The 24,818-nt window shown below is 42.6% G+C and overlaps 3 protein-coding genes and 1 long non-coding RNA gene across 7 annotated transcripts in view; all 4 read left to right on the top strand.

Moving 5' to 3' along the window:
• LOC110368380 overlaps positions 1-24,818 on the top strand; it is a 718,672-nt gene that overhangs the window by 21,682 nt on the left and 672,172 nt on the right. The window lies entirely within an intron of this gene.
• Positions 1,453-6,900, top strand: LOC105924732. Of its 2 annotated transcripts, XM_036130498.1 has the most exons (8): positions 1,453-2,813; positions 3,023-3,346; positions 3,466-3,735; positions 3,839-3,895; positions 4,373-4,471; positions 4,556-4,584; positions 5,592-5,703; positions 5,984-6,900. In XM_036130498.1, exons 1-7 carry the CDS (start codon positions 2,735-2,737, stop codon positions 5,652-5,654), a joined length of 921 nt encoding a protein of 306 aa, XP_035986391.1. In that variant the 5' UTR covers positions 1,453-2,734; the 3' UTR covers positions 5,655-5,703; positions 5,984-6,900. The 2 variants fall into 2 exon arrangements, with proteins under 2 accessions (XP_035986391.1, XP_035986390.1); XM_036130497.1 differs by having other exon boundaries at positions 5,592-6,900.
• On the top strand, positions 15,160-17,695 carry LOC118559877. 2 transcript variants are annotated; one of them, XR_004928989.1, is made up of 3 exons: positions 15,160-15,930; positions 16,023-16,167; positions 16,281-17,695. It is a non-coding gene; the product is annotated as an uncharacterized LOC118559877 (long non-coding RNA). The 2 variants fall into 2 exon arrangements; XR_004928990.1 differs by lacking the exon at positions 16,023-16,167 and having other exon boundaries at positions 15,173-15,930; positions 16,281-16,497; positions 16,686-17,693.
• Positions 17,904-24,498, top strand: LOC118559875. The gene is made up of 9 exons (XM_036130492.1): positions 17,904-18,184; positions 18,387-18,710; positions 18,833-19,102; positions 19,211-19,267; positions 21,500-21,589; positions 21,671-21,699; positions 22,068-22,124; positions 22,309-22,377; positions 23,343-24,498. Exons 1-9 carry the CDS (start codon positions 18,106-18,108, stop codon positions 23,451-23,453), a joined length of 1,086 nt encoding a protein of 361 aa, XP_035986385.1. The 5' UTR covers positions 17,904-18,105; the 3' UTR covers positions 23,454-24,498.

The raw sequence follows: 24,818 nt of genomic DNA, 5'->3' as shown, positions 1-24,818 counted from the left end.
ATTGCTCCTGCTGCTACTTCCTGCCCAGTTCGTTGCTCTGTAGTCCGGAGCCCGCAGACCAACGGAGCCAAGCTCTCCACAGCTTCCCCTTGTGCCGCCCCCAGCTCAGAGTACAGAAGACTGCAGGACAAAATAAGAACTTTTGCCCCTACAATCAAGCGTCTGAGGGAGACTCTATTTTATCATTACTCTGAAGAGCTGGAGAGAAAATTAAAGGAGTTGGAGGACAACTATAGATCAGCTCTCAGGGCATTCTACAGCCGTTCTGCTCCTGTCACTGAGTGTCCGGCCGACGCCTCGCCTCCTGATTCGGTCACCGAGGGTCCGGCCGATGCCTCACCTCCTGATTCGGTCACTAAGGGTCCAGCCTACGCCTCAGTCCCAGAGCAAGTTTTTGAAGGTGCACATGCCCCAGTCTGGGACGATGTTACAATGGCCGCACCACATGTTGAGGAGTCTCACCTTTGGGACTTCTTCTATGGCGACAGGGAGGACCTGTTCTCGATAAGGGCTTTTCCGGCCCATGGAGGGGCTGCGCACACTGCGGCCACCGATGGCCTCCCTGCTCTGCCATCACCGGAGGGCCCGCCTCTGTTCAAGACCTGCGAGGGGGTCCTGGAGGGCCAGCCTCTGTTCAAGACCCGCGAGGGGGTCAAGGAGGGCCCGCCTCTGTTCAAGACCCGCGAGGGGATCAAGGAGGGCCCGCCTCTGTTCAAGACCCGCGAGGGGGTCCAGGAGGACCCGCCTCTGTTCAAGACCCGCGAGGGGGTCCAGGAGGACCCGCCTCTGTTCAAGACCCGCGAGGGGGTCCAGGAGAACCCGCCTCTGTTCAAGACCCGCGAGGGGGTCCAGGAGGAGCCGCCTGCGCCCAAGCCTCAAGAGGAGGTCCAGGAGGACCCGCCTGCGCCCAAGCCTCAAGAGGAGGTCCAGGAGGACCCGCCTGCGCCCAAGCCTCAAGAGGAGGTCCAGGAGGACCCGCCTGCGCCCAAGCCTCCAGGTGAGATCCAGGAGGGTCCGTCGCCGACTTGCGACGCAACGACCCAGGAGGGTCCGTCGTCGACCTGTGAGGTGGGAACCCAGGTGGACGCTTCCTCCTTCGAGCGCCCCGGTCCTCGGGAGAGGGCTCAGCACCCAAGATCTCCTGGAGACTTTGCCCCCCTTCGTGTTCTTCTGAAGCCTCAGCCCCTGGTAGACAGCTAGCTCTGGGAGAGACTTTACTGGCTGTCACTGTCTGACATCCTCCAGAGGCTGGTTTTGAGACTTTTTGTTGCCAAGGGTCTGTCCTCCACAACAGCCTGTAGCCAGGCTTCCTCCACGACAGCCTGTAGCCAGGCTTTCCCTCCAGACGCCTGTAGTCAGGCTTTCCCTCCAGACGCCTGTAGTCAGGCTTTCCCTCCAGACGCCTGTAGTCAGGATTTCCCTTCTGTCGCCTGTAGCCAGGCTTCCCCTTCTGTCGCCTGTAGCCAGGCTTCCCCTTATGTCGCCTGTAGCCAGGCTTCCCCTTCTGTCACCTGTAGCCCGGTGCCCCCCTGCAGACCCAACCTTTCCTCAGAGCCGGGTCCCAACGGACTCGCCCTGGGCGCCGCTTCCGAGCCAGTGCTGCCCGACGCGCCTCATCAAGCTGGCGCAGTCCAGCACGCCCCCACATATTTGTATGCCCGGTCGGGGTTCTTTTTTGTTCTTGGGTTCTTGGCCCTCCGTCCTATGCCTCCCTCCGCCCACCCTGGGTGGGTAGTTTTTCGTTTTTTGGTCTTTGTCAGGTCTGCCCCTATTATGCCCGGCTTTGGGCGTCTGGAATCCGCCCTTGAGGGGGGGGTTCTGTAATGATTCTAACTCAGTCTTTCGCCTGATCACCTCCTCCCCACTGATCACCGTCACCTGCAACTATTCCCTGCTCTAATCACTCCTGTCAGGCCATCCCTATTTAAGCACCACAGTCCTCCTTCACGTCCTCGTCCCTGCTCCGACGCACCACCTGTCCCACTTCGTCAAGCACGCCTCGGATCCAGCTCCAGAGCTCATCAGGCCCGGTCTGTCAGCGCTCCAGCGTCTGCCCGCTTCATCCCCACCATCTCCAGTCGGCTTCGGCCCGGTCCTGTCTCTGATCCATCCAACCTTCTTTGTGACAATAAAAGCTCCTTAATCCACGGCCCTGTGTACGGTTTAATTCGGGCTCTAGACCCCAGGCATTACAGGAAATCTTTCATTTGTTAGTTTCTTTGTAGGGTTCAGTGTCACATGTTCTCCTGGACCAAAAGTGGAGTGCATTCCATTACTCTATGTTCATATTTTTAACTGTAGTATTTCTTCCCATTGACTTTAAGGGGGCGATGTCGATTGCAAGTCAGAGTTGGTGTATTTTAACACAAAAGGAACGTTTGTCTCATATTTATAATGAAGTTAACATACACGTTTAGTCATATTTAATAAATTATGGACTGTAATAGTAAAAAAAAAATAAGTATACAATATGAAATGTCACGCAAAGCCGGTACAGGATGAAACTATAGATGGAGTAAAGCGAGTCAATTTTTGTTGTAAATTAAAAGTAGTTTAGTGTTGAATACACAGCAGGAACGTAAAGGACGGCTAAACCTTCCTGCTTTAAACCAGCTGTGGTGTGAAACATGACAGCTTGAATGAAGAAGTTAAACCCTCAATAGTTACAGGAAGTAGAAAGACTGTGGGTTAAAAGCTCAAGCTGACAGAGTTATACAGGAAGCAGAGAGAGACGATGAAGCAGAGAGGAACCATGGAGGAGTCTAGATGGAGGAAAATGTTTGTATTTTTCCTGCTGTTGCTGCAGATTCCAGGTGAGTTTCTCTCCAGCTGCTGTTTATTAAATTCTCTTCATTTCAACATTAACAGGACTGTTTCATCAGAGCAGAATGTTGTTAGTTTGATAGAGCAGACCTGGACTTTAGTTCCCCTTTGATGATCTGGTCATATAAGATGTGAAATATCCACACAGTTATTCATTATTTAAATATTTACGTGAGTATTTCTGCTTATGTGTCACTAGGAGCAGAGAACAGAGAACTCTCCCTCTACTTCACCATCAGAGCTGGAGATGACGTCACTTTGCCTTGTGAAAATGTGGATCATGGTTACAGTGACTGTAGCTCCACCTCCTGGATTCACGGTAAATCAGGACAAGGTGCTGTAGAGATAGTTAATCATGGGCAGGTTAAAGATGGCCGCTCAGACAGACTGAGTTTGTCTCCAAACTGTTCTCTGGTTCTAAAGAAAGTCACAGCTGAGGATGTTGGTCTCTACATCTGCAGACAGTTTATATCAGCAACACAGAGCGGACCAAATGCTAAAGTTTATCTTTCTCTTATGAACTGTGAGTATTAGAGAATATTTTCAGCTTTTAGTGACAACAACCTGCTGACAGCAGAATCATAATGGTTTCAAAACCTGAAGTAACCATAGTTACTCTGCTTTTCTCATTTAAATCCTCAGTGAGAGAAGATCAGAACCAGAACATGGTGACATTAACCTGCTCTGTGTTGACAGACAGACAGTGTAAAAACAGAGTGAAGTGGTTGTTTAATAGTAACTATGAGGATAAAGATAACCGAGAAATAACAGAATCATCCTCTTCCTGCTCTGCTGCTGTCAGCTTCCAGACGTCTCATTACATTTATCCATCAAGGTTTAACTTGTTCAGCTGTGAAGTAAAGACAGAGGATGAAAGACTGCTGACTTTTACCTTCAGCTCTCGTCCATCAGGTGAGAAATTATAACAACCTGTTAAAAGACTCTCCTGGATATATTGATTACATTAAACAAAATTTCTAAGAATAATGTTGTTTACTCTCTTTTCTTAAAACAGTGACCACAACACCAGTTACACCTAAACTAAGAAAAACACCAGATGACAGCAATACAGGTACAAACACACAAAATCTGCTTTAAGATTATAGAACTAAATTAAAAATATTTATATTTAGTGATGCTTTTAACTACAAACAAAGCTGAAAAGGGAGATTTTAAGGATTTTAAGGCTCCAACTTTCAGCAGAAGTCTTTTAATTCAGATTCTGTTTGATTAAAGTTCAGCTTTTCACCTTTATTTCTCATCCATCAGGTGAGAGACAGGTTGTTACAAACTGGTTAAACCAACTTTAGTTCCTTTATGTAAAACCTGCAGAATAGAAAGGAGATTTAAAGGTTTATTTGTTTCTCAAATAATAAGTTGAGTTTTGATCTTTTCATTCAGAAAATGATGAAACAGCAACAACTAAATCTTCCCTTCAGTTCTCCTCAAAGTCCTGTTATCCAGCTGAAACCACGTCTGATCCTGCAGTCAGTGATGTTCCACCAAACCAAGCTGCTCTTTCCACTCTCTCTCCTGTGTCTCTGTGCAGAACATGCAACAGTCTGGTGGAGGTTCCTCCTTGGTTCTGTGGGTTTAGCGGCTCTGATAGCAGCTGTTGTGATCATCAGCATTTGGACCAGAACTAAAGGTGAGAGTCTTCAAAGATCGTTGTGAAAACTGGAGAAACACAAAGGTTCTTTAGGAAAGCTCAACCTTTGCTCTTCTTTTTCAGGGAGAAAAACACATCTGGAGGAAAACCCTGTGAGTTTTTAACTAAATATTAATAATTTGTTTACAGTCTGTTCTCTAGCGGAGTTCATACATTTTTCCCAGATTAACGAATTGCAATTGTATATTCCAATGAAATTTGTCTACTACATTTAACCACCCTTCAGGGAGCAGTGGGCAGCTATTATAGCACCCAGGGGGAGCAAGCACACTGATCTAACCACTAGGAGAGAGATGAATAAAATAAATATCTATGGTCCTTTATCACAGTTTTTTTTTCTGAGCATTTGGTGTTTTTCCCAAAACAGTATCAGACTTTCCTTCATTTTAAACTGATGAGAGTCTAGAAAAGATCAACTGAAGTAGCACTCCCATCAGGCTTTGTTCAGTCAGTTCAATGTTCAGCATAAACATGGTAAAACAAATGGAGAACAGTGGACAGCCTGGTGAATGTCCACGGTTGTCCATCTGGGTATTTATTCTTCACTGATGGCATGAAGGTCCGTCCAAAATGGTGAAGTGTGGCTCAAACTGTGAAAGTGGTTCAGGAACAATCCAAAGTCCAGGGCTTGACCCCACCCAGAATATTTAGAATGTGCTGGAAACAGACTTTGTACAGCTCCTTTCTCATTAAAAGGGTTAGGTTCAAAAACAGATGCAGTACAACCAAATATAGAAATATGGATTGTGCAGCATGGATAGAACTTAGTATTTAGAGATGAGGACATTTATAGTACAAAAATGCATAGACAGATTTAGTAAAATCTAAACTCCAGTCTTTGCATCCAACATTGATTCAATAACTGGTTTGACTGAACCCAGACTTTTTAAAGAGGTCATATCAGCTTTTAGCAGGAAGTTGATCAGATGTTTTAGACACCAATCAAATCCACTAAAAATCCCAAATCATGAACAATTTCTAAATATGTCAGCTTTTGTAAAAAAGAACAACCGTCTGGGTTCAGATTGTGTAAATGATAGATTCATTTATAATTTATTTCATGCGTCAGGTGTTGAATTTTTATGTTTGTTTTAATCAGGTCTGTCATGATGAAGATGACGGTGCAGAGAAATACGAAAACATCAGAACTTCTACATTTTGACCTCCTGCTGCTGCCAGACTCTGCAGATCTACAAGCTCAACATCAGCAGGTTTATCTTTGCCTCTTTAGACAGGTTTTAGAGGTAAAAATAGTTGTTACCTGCTCTAGTGATGTCTAAATAATCTTGGCTTTCATTTTTGTGGGAAAAACAAAACTTAACATTCACCTGAAGTTCATGCTTGTTTGATTTTATTATAAAGGGGACATTTCATGCTTTTCAGTTCTTCCTGTTTCACACTGAAATCCTTCAGTTGTGGTTTATATAAAGTGGAACTTCAATGCTCTGGTCTGAATTCCTCGTTAATTTACCTCATTTTACCTCTGTGCTGAGAAGCCTCTGGGAGCAACTCGTTTTCGATGCTGTCTCTTTAAATTAAAGGAGGCACTTCACACGCCGCCCCCTTCAGGACACAGAGGATTTAATTTAACCCGTTCGGCCATTTTTATAGTCTGCTGGAGGACGGTGTGATGAACAACTGATGATTTATCCACTTTGACTACATAATCGCTGTGGGAAATAAAAATGTATGAATTTGGTAAGTTTGAAGTCCATGACCTTGTTTAGCAGAGCTGCAGCAAATACTGTGACGTAACTGATAAAAAAAACATAATAGCAAACAGCTTGAAAAATATGACCCAAACAGAATATAAATATCTCTATGCAGCTCCTAGAGAGACTGCATTCAACTTTTCTGCACTCCTAGAGACTCCAAATATAAGACCAAACCTATTTAAAGGCAAAAACATGGATTTTGCATGATATGTCCCCTTTAAGTTAAATGGGCTTTAATCAGAGGTGGGTAGTAACTGTTTACATATAGTCATTTATATTTACTTGTGTAACTCTTTAACAAAATATACTTCTCAAAATAGTTTTACTGCACTGTACTTCTTAAGTAAATGTTATGAAGATGTATCACTACTCTTAAAATTTCTGGCTACTCTATCCACAGTGAGTAACTTCACTGAATAAAGAACAAACTTGTTTCAACCAAAAATGCACCAGAGACAATCAGCTACAGTTTATATTAAGGTGAGACTTCTTGTCTGTACTGAGCTTCGTTGTTTTAAAGGTATTTTCTATCTGCTGAGTTTATTGAGCCATATACAGGTCAATTAACCACAGTAAACAGTAGATATTGTAAATGGAAGCACTCTGCACTGTCCTAACTTGCTGTATATACAATAAATACTTGGTTTCATATGTTTTATGTTGAAAAACATTGTTTAGAAAAGTGTTTGTTCTCCCTGAATTTCTTACTTTTTAATTGTTATTGTTAGTCATTAAAATACCAGAATTTTCACTTAATTTAATATTTTTGCCTGACTAATTACATACTGTATAAATATTAAATCAGTTATAAATATTTACTCAGTCATTGAGTAGACTTCTTACTAAATACCTTTTTATTCTTGGGTAATTTCTTGGTTGGGTACTTTTTACTCTTACTTGAGTAAAATTTCTACCTACTCTACCCACATCTTGCTTTAATGTTTCTAAAGTCCTCCAATAAATGCTTTAGAACAAATCCAGGTCTACCCCTGTGTGTTGACAGTGCCGGGCTGATCACGAATGATGTCACATTTTCTTGCACAACGGATCAAATGAGAGGAAGAAACCAGCTGAGTCCGTGTAAAATTATATATATATATATATATATATATATATATATATATATATATATATATATATATATATATATATATATATATATATATATATATATACACACATGACTGTCTCAGAAAATTAGAATATTGTGATAAAGTTCTTTATTTTCTGTAATATATATATATATATATATATATATATATATATAGATATATATATATATATATATATATATATATATATATATATATATATATATATATATATATATATATATATATATATATATAATTTTACACGGATTCAGCTGGTTTCTTCCTCTCAATTAAAAAACATGAACTGTCATACATTCTGGATTCATTACAAATCAACTGAAATATCGCAAGCCTTTTATTGTTTTAATATCCCTGATTATGGCGTACAGCTGAAGAAAACTCAAAAATCCTATCTCAAAATATTAGAATATTGTAATGAATTGCTTGTGGACTAATTAACAAAAACAGGTGGAGGTGATAAAGGGAGCATAAGACTGATAAACAAAAACCTAAGGTAAGAAATAAGACTAAACAGACACGGGCTGAAATAAAAACTAACAACAAAGGCCAGATAACAAAACAGGCTAAACATAAATCCAAAACAAGAAACAGAAATAATCCTAAACTGAAAAAATAACCAAAACCACAACAGAACATTACAGAGACCTCCCCTCAAGGGCGGATTCCAGACGCCCTAAACGCCTCTCAAAGAAAACAACATAAAAATCAGACCGGGCGGGTGGAGGGGGCTACAGGCTGGAGGGTCAGAATCCAAAAAAGAAAAGAAAACAGTCAAAACCAAAGTCCAAAACAAAAAACCACCCTAAGAAGGGCGAACCCCAACAATTCAAAGTCCCAAACAAGACAGAGTCCTAAAGTGGCCGGACGTCTGGCGGTCGTCCCGGAGGGCGGCCCAGGCGAGTCCGGATCTCCGGCGGACGGCTCCGGCGTGACAGGTTCTCCGGCGGACGGCCCCGGCGTGACAGGTTCTCCGGCGGACGGCCCCGGCGTGACAGGTTCTCCGGCGGACGGCCAGGAGGCCGTCGGCGGATCAGGGCGATAGGAGGCCGTTGGCGGAGCAGGAACCTCGGAGGCCGGCGGCGCGGCAGGACCCTCAATGACCATTGGCGGGGCGTGGAGAGGAAGAAAACAGAACCTGGCGCCGGACTACAGGCTAAGGAAGGCACCAGACAACAGGCTGAGGAGGGCGCCGGACTACAGGCTGAGGAGGGCGCCGGACTACGGACTGAGGGAGGCGCTGGGCTACAGACTAGGGGAGGCGCCGGGCTACAGACTAGGGGAGGCGCCGGGCTACAGACTAGGGGAGGCGCCGGGCTACAGACTAAAGGAGGCGCCGGATTACAGGCTGAGGGAGGCGCCGGACTAACGGCTGACGGAGGCGCCGGACTACAGGTTAAAGGCGGCGGCGCCTGGTTACTGGCTACAGGCGGCGGCGCCTGGTTACTGGCTACTGGTGTGGGAGCCTGGCTACAGGCGACTAAAGAAGGAGCCTGGCTACAGGCGACTAAAGAGGGAACCTGGCTACAGACTGCTAAAGTGGGAGCCTGGCTACAGGCGACTGGAGGGGGAGCCTGGCTACAGGCGTCTGAAGTGGGAGCCTGGCTACAGGCGACTGAAGAGGGAGCCTGGCTACAGCCAGCTAAAGGGGAAGCCTGGCTACAGGCAGCTAAAGGGGAAGCCTGGCTACAGGCAGCTAAAGGGGAAGCCTGGCTACAGGCTGCTGGAGGCCCTGGGCTACAGGCTTCAGTAGGCCCCGGGCTACAGGCTGTGGACGAGGCCTGACTGCAGGCTGTGGAGCCCGAGGCTGGAGTGAAAGTCAGACCCTTAGCAACAAGAAGTATCAGGATCAGCTTCTGGAGGGTCTCAGAAAGCGACATCCAATACAGTCTCTCCCAGAGTTGGCTGTCCATGAGGGCTATAAGGGGTCTAGGTTTATACACAACACCGAGAGGCTCAAAGTCTCCAGGGGACCACGGTTGCTGAATCCTCTTCTGAGGCCCAGGGTGCCCGAAGAGCGAAGGATCCCCCTGAGTCCCCGCCTCACAGGTCAGCGACGGACCCCTCTGGGTTCCCACATCGGACATCGGTGACGGACCCCTCTGGGTTCCCACGTCGGACATCGGCGACGGACCCCTCTGGGTTTCCACGTCGGACGTCAGCGACGGACCCTCCTGGGTTCCCACGTCGCTGGTCAGAAGAAGCAGGTCCTCCCGGACCCCCTTCTGTGACATGGGTGAAGGCAGGTCCTCCTGGACCACCTCTCTGGACTTGGGCTGAGGCAGGTCCTCCTGGACCCCCTCATTGGGCTTGACGGGAGCCGAGGCGTCGGCCAGACCCTCGGTGAGAGACTCAGGAGCCGAGGCGTCGGCCGGTCCCTCGGTGACAGACTCAGGAGCCGAGGCGTCGGCCGGTCCCTCGGTGACAGATTCAGGAGCCGAGGCGTCGGCCGGACCCTCGGTGACAGACTCAGGAGCCGAGGCGACAGCCGGACCCTCGGAGACAGACTCAGGAGCCGAGGCGTCGGCCGGACCCTCGGAGACAGGTTTGGGTCGGCTATAGAAAGCCTGGAGGGCAGATCTGTAATGCGCCTCCACCTCTTTTAATTTTCTCTCCAGCTCCTCGGAATAGTGGCAGAAAAGGGCTTCTCTGAGGCGCTTTATGAGGGGTGCAAAAGTCCTTATTTTGTCCTCCAAATCCTTGTGAACAGCTTCTGCAGCGCCACTAGGAGGAGCTGTGGGCGGAGTCGGACAGGGAAGTGGAGGACCCTGGTCTGCTGAACAGGAAACAGCGGAAGGAGATGACGGGGCAACCGGCAAGGGCTGAGAAGCAACGACCGTTCGAGGCTGACCAGGCTCGGCTGATGACTGCTTAGAACGGCTGGAGGAGTGGTCAACAAGCCGCCGTCTTTTCCTCCGGCGGCGGGACGACGGGCTTGGCGGAGATACTGATTCCTCCTGACGGGAAGGGACCGCCGACGCCAGCGGCGATTCATGCGCCTCATCGCCAGAAGAAGGAAATGGGACCGACTCCAGAAAAAGGTCCGGACGGAGCTCCCGGATCACCTCCGCGTCAACCTCCAGAAAAAAGTCCGGATCCGGCTTGAACGGCGGTGAAGGGGACTGACAGGAGAAATCCGGTGAGTGGCTGCGAGAGGTGAATGGAGCGCAGGTCTGGACAAGCATAGCTCCTCCGGAACGGAGAGAATGTGTTGGCTTTGGATTCATGTGGCCGGAATATACTGTAATGAATTGCTTGTGGTGAATCCAAAGTTTTGCCAAACATGGAGCTGATGCTAAAAAAGGACTTTATTGACACAGATGATGGGTCCTCCAGGTTGACAAAAAGGCAAAGGCTGGGACAAACTCAAAAACAGGAGAGATAATGCAGGGCAACAGACAGAGAATTTAAACAGAGGCTGCAAGACTCTTACCAGGAGGTAGCGGACAGGGACAAGAGGAGATATTCCGGCAACTAATCGAAAACGAAGGCGGGCTTAAATAGGAAACAGAACAGGAGAGCAGGGCGGGACTAATTAACAAAAACAGGTGGAGGTGATAAAGGGAGCATAAGACTGATAAACAAAAACCTGAGGTAAGAAATAAGACTAAACAGACACGGGCTGAAATAAAAACTAACAACAAAGGCCAGATAACAAAACAGGCTAAACATAAATCGAAAACAAGAAACAGAAATAATCCTAAACTGAAAAAATAACCAGAACCACAACAGAACATTACAAATATTTCCTCAGACAAAGTCAAAAAAAAAAAATTATAACAGCAAAACAAAATCAAACATTTGAAAATGTCCATTAATGCACTCAGTACTTGGTTGGGAATCCTTTTGCACAGATTACTGCATCAATGCGGCGTGCCATGGAGGCAATCAGCCTGTGGCATTGCTGAGGTGTTATGGATGCCCAGGATGCTTCAATAGCGGCCTTTAGCTCATTTGCATTGTTGGCTCTGGTGTCTTTCAGCTTCTTCTTCACAATACCCCACAAATTCTCTATGGGGTTCAGGTCAGGGGAATTGGCAGGCCAATCAAGGACAGTAATGCCATGGTCAGTACACCAGTTGCTGGTGGTTTTGGCACTGTGGGCAGGTGCCAGATCATGCTGAAAAATGAAATCATCATCTCCATAGAGCTTTTCAGCGGATGGAAGCATGTAGTGCTCTAAAATCTCTTGGTACACAGCTGCATTTACTCTGGACTTGATGAAGCACAGTGGACCAACACCAGCAGCTGACATGGCTCCCCAAACCATCGTTGACTGTGGGAACTTCACACTGGATTTCAAGCAACTCCAGACTCTGGCGCCTTGACTACCAAATGACATACAAAACTTGCTTTCGTCTGAAAAGAGGACTTTGGACCACTCTGCAACTGTCCAGTGCTTCTTTTCCATAGCCCAAGTCAGACGCTTCTTCCGTTGTCTTGAGTTCAGAAGTGGCTTGACCATGGGAATACGGCTATTGTAGCCCATTTCCTGGACATGTCTGTGAACAGTGGCTTTTGATACCTGGACTCCAGCTTCAGTCCACTGTCTTTGAAGCTCCCCCAAATTCTGGAAGCGGCTCTTCTTCACAATACTGTTAAGGCTGCGGTCACCTCTCTTGGTTGTGCAGCGTTTCCTGCCACATTCCCCCCTTCCAACACACTTTTTGTGAATGTGCTTTGAAACTGCACTCTGTGAACAGCCTGCTCTTTGAGAAATTTCTTTTTGTGTCTTACCCTCCTGATGGAGGGTGTCAATGATGGTCTTCTGGACAGCAGTCAGATCAGCAGTCTTCCCCATACTTGTTATTTAGTTTACTGAACCAAGCTGAGTGATTTTCAAGGCTCAGGAAACCCTTGCAGGTGTTTCGAGTTAATTAGACGATTCAAGTGATTAGTTGAATAGCCTACTAGTATACTCTTTCACAATATTCTAATATTTTGAGATAGGATTTTTGAGTTTTCTTCAGCTGTACGCCATAATCAGCGATATTAAAACAATAAAAGGCTTGCGATATTTCAGTTGATTTGTAATGAATCCAGAATGAATGACATTTCATGATTTTTAATTGCATTGCAGAAAATAAAGAACTTTATCACAATATTCTAATTTTCTGAGACAGTCCTGTGTATATATATATATCTGTGTGTGTGTATAAACTGAATGTAAAATGGCGGTGGTGCATGCTCAGTGAGCCCTTCTAAATGTACTATTTTGACGTCATTCACACTCAGCCCTATTAGGGAAATGGAGGCGTTTGCTGCTGTTTTCATGCATAGTAACCCTTTATGTTTCCCTCAGTTATTATTCTGTCTGCACATTTGCTGAAATACTTCCTGTTCTAGTATCAGAAAACGATGGAAGAATAAACCTTCCCTGAAAAGTACAACAATCCAACTAAAGTTCTCAGAACAGAATATTTTGTATAAAAACCTGAAGCAAAGTAAAAATAATAATCATACATCAACTCATTTATAACTCAAAAATTCTTTCTCATGATGAGACTCAAGAAGTAAAACGAACAAAACTGTTGCTCAAGTTTATTTTAACAACAAGTCTTCACACATTCAACCTCTTCCTCTTTTCTAGAAGTGACCAACCATGCTCTTTATTTTGTACATGAAGTTCTGTTGCATTGAGGTTTTACTTAGATACGGTTCTCACATTAAATCTGCTTTCTGTATTAAATGTTGAAGTTACTCCTCTTGCTTGCATGATTGTTTCAGTTTTCTAAATAAAGTCTCACATTTGAAGTGTCAGAATAAACGCTGAAATGTTGCATTAACGCTTAAAAATAAAGATCATAAAAAGTTCACTGAATAGATTGTTACTTTCTTAATAACATTTAAGTTTTTTTTAATTAATGGACAGTTTATGAATTGTTCCTGGTTCTGTGCAGCAGAGCATCATGATCTAATAATATCAGCCTCAGTCAATCAGTGACTGAATTTCCAGCTGATCAACATCTCTACTGCCCTCTAAAGTCAGCTTAAAGGTACTGCATCTTCACTTTCACATGCAAGCAGTGTTTGCTTTAATAATAATAATAATAATAATAATAATAATAATAATACATTTTATTTGTAATGCACTTTACATTTAAGAAAAATCTCAAAGTTCTATAGGTAAAATCATCATAGAAGGGTAAAATCAAAATTTAAAATTAAGCAATGCTTTAAAACACTTATGAGCAAAATCAATAGCATAATTGTGAAATATTAAAAGTCATATATCCTGCTAAAAAGAAATGTATATATAATCTATATAAAAAGGACGACATAATTTAAATGAAATTAAAGTATGTCATACTTTAAATGAAATTATGCTCCTTATAATCTCTGTATTGTGTATTGTTCAAAAAAACTTTGTGTATTAATGTTTAGTTTTATTCTTTCAGGTCATATTTACACTGTTGGTTAAATTTGGACAAAAGTACATAAGGATGTTAATTTGTCGTTGCATCGCTACAAAGATGTGTTGGTGTTACTATAGTAACGTTATAATAACACAACTGTGCTACAGTCAATGTAACAATATTGACTACAGGAACAATAAAATGCTGATAAATACACCTGTAAAAGTAGTGAGTCCGATTAAAGCAAACAGGTAATTAAAACATCGGGTTAAACAAAGTTATCAAGCCTGCTTTAAAGCCTTTCTCTGTCTGTAGTCCAGTCTGGGTGAGACAGAGAGAGAGCTGATCGGATTGTTTGGATCTTATTTTGAAAGGAGATGAATTTCCTGCAGAGGTCAGTAGAGTCAATGAGTGATGCTGCTGAGAGCTGAAGGAGATGAATGATGGTGGGAAAAACTACAAAGTTACCAGAGTTATCTGAGATTATGGAAATATGGATTGAAGATCTCTGAGCGGCCTTGCATTCATTTTGTGCTTCTCCTGATAAACTAGCTTGTGGACTAGCAGACCAGAGGCTAAAAAAGTGTCTTGCTCTCGACCGGCTGCCTTCATCCTCCTCAGCTCAGGGCTAGTCCTGTGGGTTGTTTTTTTTTTTTTTTTTTTTTTTTTTTTTTTTTTAACCTTTATTTAACCAGGAAGTCCCTTGAGATTAAGATCTCTTTTTCGAGGGAGACCTGGCCAAGACGGCACACCAGTTAAAATACAAACAGAAGTACAACATAGATAAAATCTCACATAGAGGAAAAGACAGGTCACATAGGGCAGTTACATTTTTTAATTACATGACATTTTAAAATGGCTTTAAATTCATTCAATGGGATTAGATCATTTAAATGGAGCAAGTTTTGTAAATTATTCCAAGACCATGGAGCAAAATAAGAGAAGGATTTCTTCCCCAGCTCAGTAAAAACCATTGGAACGTGGTAAGAGTGCCACCTGGTGGAACGGAGATGAAAGTGACTGGAATTTAGCTTGAGGAGATTACATAAATATGCCGGCAGTTTATCCAACATGGCCTTGTATAAAAAAATATACAAATGAAGTTGTCTATGTAGACTTAGTGATGGCCAACCTACCAGTTCATACAGCGTACAATGATGAGTACGGGAATAAGAGTTAGTTAAGAAGCGCAGAGCACTATGGTACACAGAATCTAACAGGTGGAGAGTACTAGAGGCAGCATGCATGTAGACAACATCACCATAGTCTAAAACACTTAAAAAGGTAGCCTGCACAAGTGTTTTTCTGGCTGACATGTTAAAACAGGTTTTATTTCTAAAATAAAACCCCAGCCGTAGTTTCAGCTTTTTTACAAGTTTCTCAACATGAACTTTGAAAGAAAGTTTGTTGTCCAGCCAAAAACCTAAATACTTATATGAATTAGCCCTGAGCTGAGTGTGGAAAGGCAACCCTCCTCTCTGACAGCAGCGTGGAGCTCCTAGACGCTGGAAAGGAAACAGGAATATAGCTGCTGCTGGAAGTTCATGATGGATTATTTAGATTTCTGAAGCATATCTGCTGCTTTGGCTTGATGGCTCCTTCCAGGAAGAGAAGCTCCATGAAAATATGTTTGTGATCAGAGACTCCTACGACGTCTGCAGAGACTTTGTGATGATTAAATCCAGAGAGTGTCCAGGAGAGCGTGTTGGGAGTTTGACATATTGTTCTGAGACCAAACAGTCCAGAAGTTGAAGGAATTCAGCTGATTGATGATTGGTGGAAGCAGCAACATGAATATTGAGTGTATATTTCCTTCATTTATTCTGTTTTTATATTATAAAAGTCTTAGAACACATGCAGCTGACCTGCTATTATATAGAAATAGCAACATTGTGTCATGTTTTAGGGTTTTTGTTTGAATATTCTGGACTGATCATGTTCCACTTCTCAGCCATTAGCCGCCAGTCATCATCCAATCAGATCAGCCTCCTTCCAGCCAGCAGTCACCTCATTGGTTCTTCCTGCTGCCTCCACTAATTGGTCAACTCTCCTCACCTGTCACTCTCCCTGCTTATTCCTGCCTCACTCATCCTCTCCCTGCCAGAGCGTCTCGTCTTGTTTCCCCGCCTGCATGTGATGTTTGCTCCAGCGGCTTCTTCTCGTTTCTCCTGCTTCTCCCTGGAACCAGTCCTCATCCTGCCCTCGTTAGTCAGCTTAGTAGTGATTGTGTGCACCGCCTGGAAGAAGGATTCCTGGTGGGTTCTGTGTGTCGCTCTGCTGGAAACACGTCAGTGGCTTCTAGTCAGGTTCTGTCTATACTTCTGCTCACGTCTGATGTTACCTGCAGCTCCTGTTCTGATCTGGTTCTGCCTGCTACCCCCACCTGCTTCTTCTGCTCTCCAGCCCATTCCTGCCTGCCTCGTCTGCCACTACTCTCCCTTTTCTTCAACAAACCTTTTAAAACCAAACTCTGTGTCTGGCTAGAATATCAGGTCCTCAGAGCTCTACACATTACATTGATTGTTTGGTAATTTAACAATAAGCCAAGAAGGGTCTCCATGTTGTCCAGTTTATCCAAACTAATATGTTCCCAGTTTTTTCACAGATCCCATTTCTCTGAGCCGGTGTTCCAGACCTGGAGAGGTGGTAGATGTCCAGGATGAAATAATCCCACTAGTAGAGGAAGAAGATGCAGCAGTAATGGTACCTGGACGCTGGAACATAAAGTCTCCTGACAGAACAAACCAACATCTGAGGTTTCAGGACTGCAGACTGACTACAGCAGTAGATAAAATCAAATAAACCGGCACCCAGAACTCAAAGTTATGAACTACTGTAATCCTGTCTTTCATTTCACGTTGTGTAAATACAACATTGCTCCAGTAGATGGACTCTTGCACCGCTGTGGGTCAACCAGGGAGACCAGATGAAGGCTCTCAGCTTGCAGCTCAGAATAAAGGAGCTCCAGGCTGGGCAACACGCTAAAACCAGTCTGCTCTCTGATCCACAGTGTTTTCAGGGTTCTGGCTGCTCAGTGCTGCTGATGCTGGTCCAGATGTCCTCTAGGTCTGGTGCTGGTACCATTCACACAACGCCAGCGTCCTCTGCCCCCTGATCATGTGGACGGTTTGGTTCCTTCACTGATGGCGTCACTCATACAGGAACAGATAATATCTGAATGATGTCAGAGTGGAGGCAGTGTTCAGCTAGAGACTAGGATTATTGCACATTCTGATCATCAGGACAAGATGAGCAGATTTTATGAAATGTACATTTATTGGGTTATATATAGATATATTCCTGCATGTGCTGCTTGTGGTACTTTAGGTGCATGAAACTAGTGGATTAATCTTGGGAAGCTTTAAAATTATTCCTCCTAGAGGCCAGAGAGACAATGTTCTCATGTTTGGGTCTCCTCTGCTCCAGAATCAGCTCATGTCTCACATCCCTCCTCCAGAATCATCTGACGTCTTCCTGCAGCTCCTGAATCCATCACTGAAGCTTCCTTCTGGTGTCCAAGTGACAAAGATCTGCTCTGAATGAGCTGAAGGCCTCCTGAAGTCTCCAGGCTTTACAGATTCAATGAAACATGTTTATCATTAACTTCCAATAATTTTATCAATGGTTTTATGGATTATTATTATTATTAAGGGCTGTTTGGTGGTGGATTTAATATCACTGTAGCTTTGCAGCAAGAAGGTCCTGGGATCTTTTTGCATGAAGTCTGTATGTTCTCCCAGTTTTAGTGTGGGTTCTCTCTGGACCCAGCAAGAAGAAGCAGGTAAACACAATGGATGGATGAGAATAAGCTCTGAACATAAACCCTATACTTTCTGCCTCTTGTTTTTATTACTTTTAATATTGTTTCTGGAGCAATTTTAGCATCTATGTTTGTCTACAGTTGATTTATTCTACAGTCAAATAAAGAACAAGAGGAATACCAACGTTTTCCTGCAGTATTCCTTCGTGTTGAACACCAGGGGGCGCTGTCTGCTTCTTTTGTCTTCTGCGGGAGTTTTTAGTTAATATTGTGAGTCAGAGTTGGTGTATTTTAATGTAAAAGGTTTAATCCTCCCATTTCAAATTAACTTAACATGCAAGTTTATTAAGTAACTCTTGATTTAAATATTTATTCACTTGATAATTTACAAGATAATGATAACATATACATTGTAAAGCAAAGCTGATGCAGGATGAAGCTATAGATAAAGTAAAGTGAGTCCATTTCTGGTGTAAATTAACAGTTAGTTTAGTGTTGAATACACAGCAGGAACGTAAAGGACGGCTAAACCTTCCTGCTTTAAACCAGCTGTGGTGTGAAACATGACAGCTTGAATGAAGAAGTTAAACCCTCAGTAGTTACAGGAAGTAGAAAGACTGTGGGTTAAAAGCTCAAGCTGACAGAGTTATACAGGAAGCAGAGAGAGACGATGAAGCAGAGAGGAACCATGGAGGAGTCTAGATGGAGGAAAATGTTTGTATTTTTCCTGCTGCTGCTGCAGATTCCAGGTGAGATTCTCTCCAGCTGCTGTTTATTAAATTCTCTTCATTTCAACATTAACAGAACTGTTTCATCAGAGCAGAATGTTGATAGTTTCATAGAGCAGACCTGGAGTTTAGTTCCCCTTTGATGATCTGGTCATATAAAATATCCATACAGTTATTCATTATTTAAATATTTACGTGAGTATTTCTGCTTATGTGTCACCAGGAGCAGAGAGCAGAGATCTCTCCCTCTACTTCACCATCAGAGCTGGAGATGACGTCACTTTGCCTTGTGAAAATGTGCCTCATGGTTACAGTGACTGTAGCTCCACCTCCTGGCTTCACAGTAAATCAGGACAAGCAGCTGTAGAGTTGGTTGAACTTGGACAGGTTAAAGATGGCCGCTCAGACAGACTGAGTGTTTCTGCAGATTGTTCTCTGGTTCTAAAGAAAGTCACAGCTGAGGATGTTGGTCTCTACTCCTGCAGACAGTTTATATCAGGAACACAGAGCGGTCCAGATGCTGAGGTTCATCTTTCTCTTGTTAACTGTGAGTATTAGAGAATATTTTCAGCTTTTAGTGACAACAACCTGCTGACAGCAGAATCATAATGATTTCAACACCTGAAGTAACCATAGTTACTCTGCTTTTCTCTGTTAAATCCTCCTCAGTGAGAGAAGATCAGAACCAGAACATGGTGACATTAACCTGCTCTGTGTCCACATATGGACAGTGTAAAAACAGAGTGAGGTGGTTGTATAATAATAAGAATGTGGATAAAGATAACCGAGATGTAACAGAATCATCCTCTTCCTGCTCTGCTGCTGTCAGCTTCCAGACGTCTCATTACATTTATCCATCAAGGTTTAACTTGTTCAGCTGTGAAGTAAAGACAGAAGATGATAAACTGCTGACTTTTACCTTCGGCTCTCGTCCATCAGGTGAGAAATTATAACAACCTGTTAAAAGACTCTCCTGGATATATTGATTACATAAAACTAAATTTCAAGATTTCTAAGAATAATGTTCACTCTCTTTTCTTAAAACAGTGACCACAACACCAGTTACACCTAAACTAGGAGAAACACCAGACGACCGCAAAACAGGTACAAACACACCAAGGTGTGCTTTACAGTTTTTTTTACCATTGCATAAACACTAAAAACAAAAGAATGACATAATTATCAACACCTTACACTCAAGGAGCCAAACGTTGGACCAGATTCTAACCAATATGAACATAAAGTCAGCCTCACACTTTGTGCAGGACAACACACACGGTGATTTGCGTCAGACACTGAAGTGTATCATAAAGTCCTTTTCTTCCGCATCCTAAGACCTGACTGACACATCTCCACACCAATGACACAGTTGATTAAACACACATTACAAACTCATGATGGCTTCATTGTAGACACACTGATCTGGTTTAAGCACTACAAAAACGCAGCAGGTGAGTTCACCTGCTTTTAACCTAAATTTAAATTTAGAGGGAGAATCTGTGGAGGATGAGGAGGAAGTAGAGGAAGAGGAAGACCTCCTGTTTCCAAATTCATCAGCTGTGCAAGGATGGATCCATCATTAAAAACGATTCTTCCCCCGTTGTCTTGTCAGTGAGGATAGTGTCTGAAAGGATGAAGTTCTCTGGGCAGATCCATCTAGGTGAAGAGATGTGTGGTGTTTAGTGTACAGATTTATTTTAGTTTTCTTCTTTTACTTTGCATTACTTCTACTTTAACCTGTACTGACGGTACAGTATATTTATTTATCTATTTTCTGGGCTTACAGTGTTGGGACATATTTTGGTGTGATTGTCTATGTCACCTGATTTTGGTTATATGAAGATAATTAAATCAGATTTTTTTAATAGTCTGCAGCATTGATCTTCTGTTGTGTTTGGTGAACCATGTTGTATATTTTCCCTTTCTCTGTGTGCTTCGCTCACAGAAATCTAATCTAAATCTTTTAGTTCAAGTCTTTTTATTTAAATTCTGTTAGCATTTATGCTGTTTTTACACAAACCTTTTTTGATAACAGCTCTCATTTATCACACAGACATTCATAAATACAGTTTTAGGAACAGCAACTTGTCTTTTTATGCGTAAAATATCCTGGCTACCAATTAAGAGATGCCAAGACAGGAATAACAAAGTTTCTGTCTGAACTCCCTTCAAATCCTCCTCAGTGAGAGAAGATCAGAACCAGAACATGGTGACATTAACCTGCTCTGTGTTGACAGATAGACAGTGTAAACACAGAGTGAAGTGGTTGTATAAAAGTAACTATATGGAGAAAACCCACAAGGAGAAAGCCTTGTGGTGGCTGGGGGGTTTCATTGGGGCCGTCTCTCCTCTTCCCTTGGTGGGGGGCAGATTTCCTGTGTTGGCTCCTCTTGGGCGCTTTTACAAGGGGGGGGGGGGGGGTGAGTCTTAGGCTCTTCCCACCAACCACTATTGAGCATTTTTCTTTTGGATAAACTTCACATACACAAGCGCACTCTCTCACAAACACCTACAGGTGCATGGATCCAGGTACTGCAGGTACTTATTTTTATCTTCAGCTACCACATTATACATGTCAGATTAAATAATAACACATATAATTCAGCAATGGTATCATGGTGTTACTTTATTGTATCTGTTATACTATATCCGTTGGTTGTGCTGTTCTGTTAACATCTCTCTTAACAGGCGATGAAGCAAACTGAAGACGTTTTATAATTCTCCCCTTTTATCTCCCCTTTTTTCACCTTCTTTCATTTTGTTTCTTGTTGTTTTTCTTTCCCTCTATACTTTCTCATTGTTGTGTCCCTATCATATTAAATACTCCCTGCATGAATTATAATAAAACAATTCACATGCATAAATCAAGGGGAGCACTATGGCGAAAGTCGTACTGCTCCATTTGTGAAAGTAAAATTTGTTGGGCTCTTTTTGGCATTAAGACATCAATTATTAATGCCACATTGCCAGACAGGACACTGTTAAAAAAAAAGACTCTTCTAAATATACTGATTACATTTAACAAATGTTATCAAAAAAATTGCTCACTAATGTTCCTTTCCCAGACAAAGACAAAACAACGACCCCAAGAACAGTTGCACCCGATGTAGAAGAACCAGATGACAGCAACACGGGTATAAATACACCAAAGTCTGCTTTAAGATTATAGAACTAAATAAGTCTCACATTTTGATATTTAGTGACACAATTACCCTTAAACAAATGTTATTAGGTTAACCTTTTTGATAACAACTATCTTTTCTCACTCAGACATTCATAAATACAGTTTTATGAAGAATAACTTGTCTCGTAATGCTTGTAATCTTTTCTTTCTAGGTCCGCCGTGGTTGTACATCATTCTGCCTCTGGTTCTAGTGGCTTTGATCATAACTGTTGTTGTGTTTGTCCTTTTAAGGAGGACTAAAGGTGAGACATCGCTGTCTTTCAATCAGATTTTAACTTTTGAGGAAAATTTAGCGGCTAATTTGAATTTTTTTATAATTTCAGGAAACAACACAGAACACAAATCTGGGGAGGTGAGTTTGCAAACTGTTTTTGTCTAAAATGTGATTTACTTTACAAAATAACCAAGAGGCCAAAGAGAAATATGAGCAGCTCGTTGTGAGTAAAAGAGTATGAAGATCATTGTTGCTTTTCTAAAAATGGTATTAAAAGAAAAATAATTATAGCTTTTAACATTATCAGCTATTCTCCAACATGTTATTAACCCAAATATTCTTCCATGCACTTAATGGTGAAATGTTTTAATAGTGTTGTTTTATTACACCTTTTTATCTAAGTGTGTGCACTGAGCTAAAGCAGCAACACTTCATACAACAGTTGCATGAACTTAGTAACACTTTGGTTGTTAAATATCACATATAACATGTGCATCTGCCTGCAGGGTGACACCCACAGGCCTCTTGGGACTCAGTCAGCGTGTGAAAATCAGCAACATGAGGTAAAGCCTGTATGCACGTGAGATTACGTTAGACGTTGTTGCATGCTCCTCTGCCATAGAAACAGGGAAACGCTAAACGAGAAGTCGACAGAGAACTAGCTTTTGACACAAACCACACTGTTTTTAGAGAAGTGTCACCTCTGAGCACGTCATCTTGTTGCTGAGCGGTTTTTATTTTCTGCAGGCTGATGCAGAAAATGGTGTTTCCTACGCCTCCATCAGCTACACCAAGAAACCCAACAGCAGGAGCCAGGTAAGCTGCCTGAAAACCTGATTCAAAAACGTGTTCATGTGTTTTATAAACCCAGAAAATAAATAACGGTGTGCTCAGAAGTGTCCACCCATCATTATGGGTGAATGACAGATTAATTTAATCATCTTTTAATGATAGATCTGATAGTTTTTTGTTAAGGGTGAAACGATAAGTGCATATGAACATTCTATGCAATGAACACTGACTGTAATGCAGCGCTTAGATAGGAGAGAGGGGATTCAGAGAAGTCACCATCCTGCCAATGTCTTGAAGAAGACCCAAACTGTTCCCTTCAGATGAAGGAGAACTAGTTAGGATGTTCAGGAACATCTCAAACACCACAGAGGCTAAAGCCTTTCAGCTTCTGAAAGACCAGCATCACTGTCCACACGGACATCCATCACCATGGGCCAATGGAGGGAGACCAGGAAATAAGTCCCTTCACAAACTAAACCCCTTCAAGCTTGACTGAATTTTTCAACTTCCCCTGAATTGAAAAGCTAGATAGCTGAATTCACTATATTCACTATAAAAATGGCCTACAGCAATCATCCAATTTTTTTTTTCAAAATGGCTAAAGCAGGCTACCTTTGAGCCTCCTGGGTTTACCATGCTCCCCAGTGAAAAGTTATGACGTATACTTGTAAACTGAGTTTGTGGCAGAAAACCAACCAATGAAAATGAAATATATCAACGCTGCCAAGAAAAGGTTCAAATATCCAGCTTGATGCACCTTACTGGGGGGCAATCAGACAGTATGGAGACTTTGCAGCATATATGACTCATTTTGGCTAGATGTTAATCAGAATTATTGCTGCAGCTTTGCAGTTGTCTGCTTTATAATCATTGCACCTTTAAAAAATGAACAGATCACGTTAATCAAACTGAAGCCTGAAACTAATTGTAGCATGATGGGTGTAGGTAAAGGTCTGACAGGAAGTGCATCTTCTTTTCTGTTTCTGCAGGTTAAAAGTGACGGTGACAACGACACAGTGACCTACAGCACAGTGAAAGCTTCATCCGCAGATACCAACTGCCTCTATGCTTCCATCAACAAGCCAAACAACCCAGTCTGAGCTCTTTAAATATTTAGGAAAGGTGCTAAATGTTAGATATTCCATCACAGGCGTGCATTGAAGAAATAAGGTGTGAAAACATGACCTGATTGTTTACTTGGATCATTGCTTGAAAGTAGCAAAATCAGGCAGATTTTATGTGTCGAGCTGTGCTGGTGTTGATTGTTAAAGCGTTGCGTTGATGTCTTTAGTCATTAAATCCAGACTTCCATTTTTACTTTGAACTGGAAAACAGGATTTTTGTACAGTTTTACCAATAACCACGCCCCCCCCCCCCCCCCCTCCATCACTGCCCACGATCTGTAAGAGATTAAAGATGGAGGGAGCAGTTTTTATATTGTTTTAATTAGCACTCCACTCATCCCTTATCTGGTCAGGACATCCAAGTCTCCTCTTTTTTCACGAGATTCTGTTTGCAGTTCTACCTCCTTTTGACTCTCATCCATTACCAACCTTGGCAAGACCTCATTCTCCCACCTCAATAATATTGCAAGTCCCTCACTCAACATCCCTGACGCTGAACATCTTGCTCGTGCCTTCGTCTCCTCCAGGCTGGACTACTGTAATGTTCTCCTTCCTGGTATCTCCAAGAGCTTTAGTCTGTTCAGAACAGAGCTGCCAGAATCTAACAAATTCTAAGGACCAAGCTGATTTCTGCAGGAGACGTGGCCTTCTTCACAGCTGCAGAATAAACCCCAGAACATGCTGGTCAGAAGATTTCTAAGCTATATATATTTTTTTTATCATTTCTGATTTCATTCTTTCATTTATTTATACTTTTTACTTTTTTTGCTAATTGTAGCACTTTGTGATTGGTAAAATTATGTAAAGTGCATTACAAATGAAATGTAGTATTATTATTATTATTATTATTATTATTATGTAATCTATTATTAATGTTTGATATTTAATTTTAATATTTTCATCTCAGTATGTGTCTGAAACTAAGAAATGCATTTGATATGATTGATTTTTGCACATCACAAGAGATGCAATCTAGCAGAGCAGCTGCAGTGTGGAACATTAAAGGTCATAATGAAACGCATTGTTAAGAGGAAGTTATTCTTTAAATGGAAGGAAGAAAAGAACATTCCTTTAACACGCAGGTCTTTTCTTGAAAGGGCGTGCCATCTATTACCAGAAGCCCCAAGTTTAGAGAAGTCTATGTTTGAGAACAGGAAGGAGACAACATTTTGAAAAGCAAACTCTAAAGAGGGGAACTGAACATCTTTAAAACAGAGTGGCGGCTGCCAGTATTTTTAGAAAGGTCCTTTATTAACTGCTAGAATACTTCCGACAAGTTTCCAGATAATTACGCCCATGCTTGTTGTGTGACGTATCTGCTGGTAAAATGTCACTAAAGCT

Source organism: Fundulus heteroclitus, unplaced genomic scaffold, assembly GCF_011125445.2.
Source record: "Fundulus heteroclitus isolate FHET01 unplaced genomic scaffold, MU-UCD_Fhet_4.1 scaffold_36, whole genome shotgun sequence".
NCBI lineage: Eukaryota > Metazoa > Chordata > Actinopteri > Cyprinodontiformes > Fundulidae > Fundulus > Fundulus heteroclitus.
Note: the sequence above shows the minus strand (reverse complement) of the source record. Positions and strands in the feature narration are given on the sequence as shown.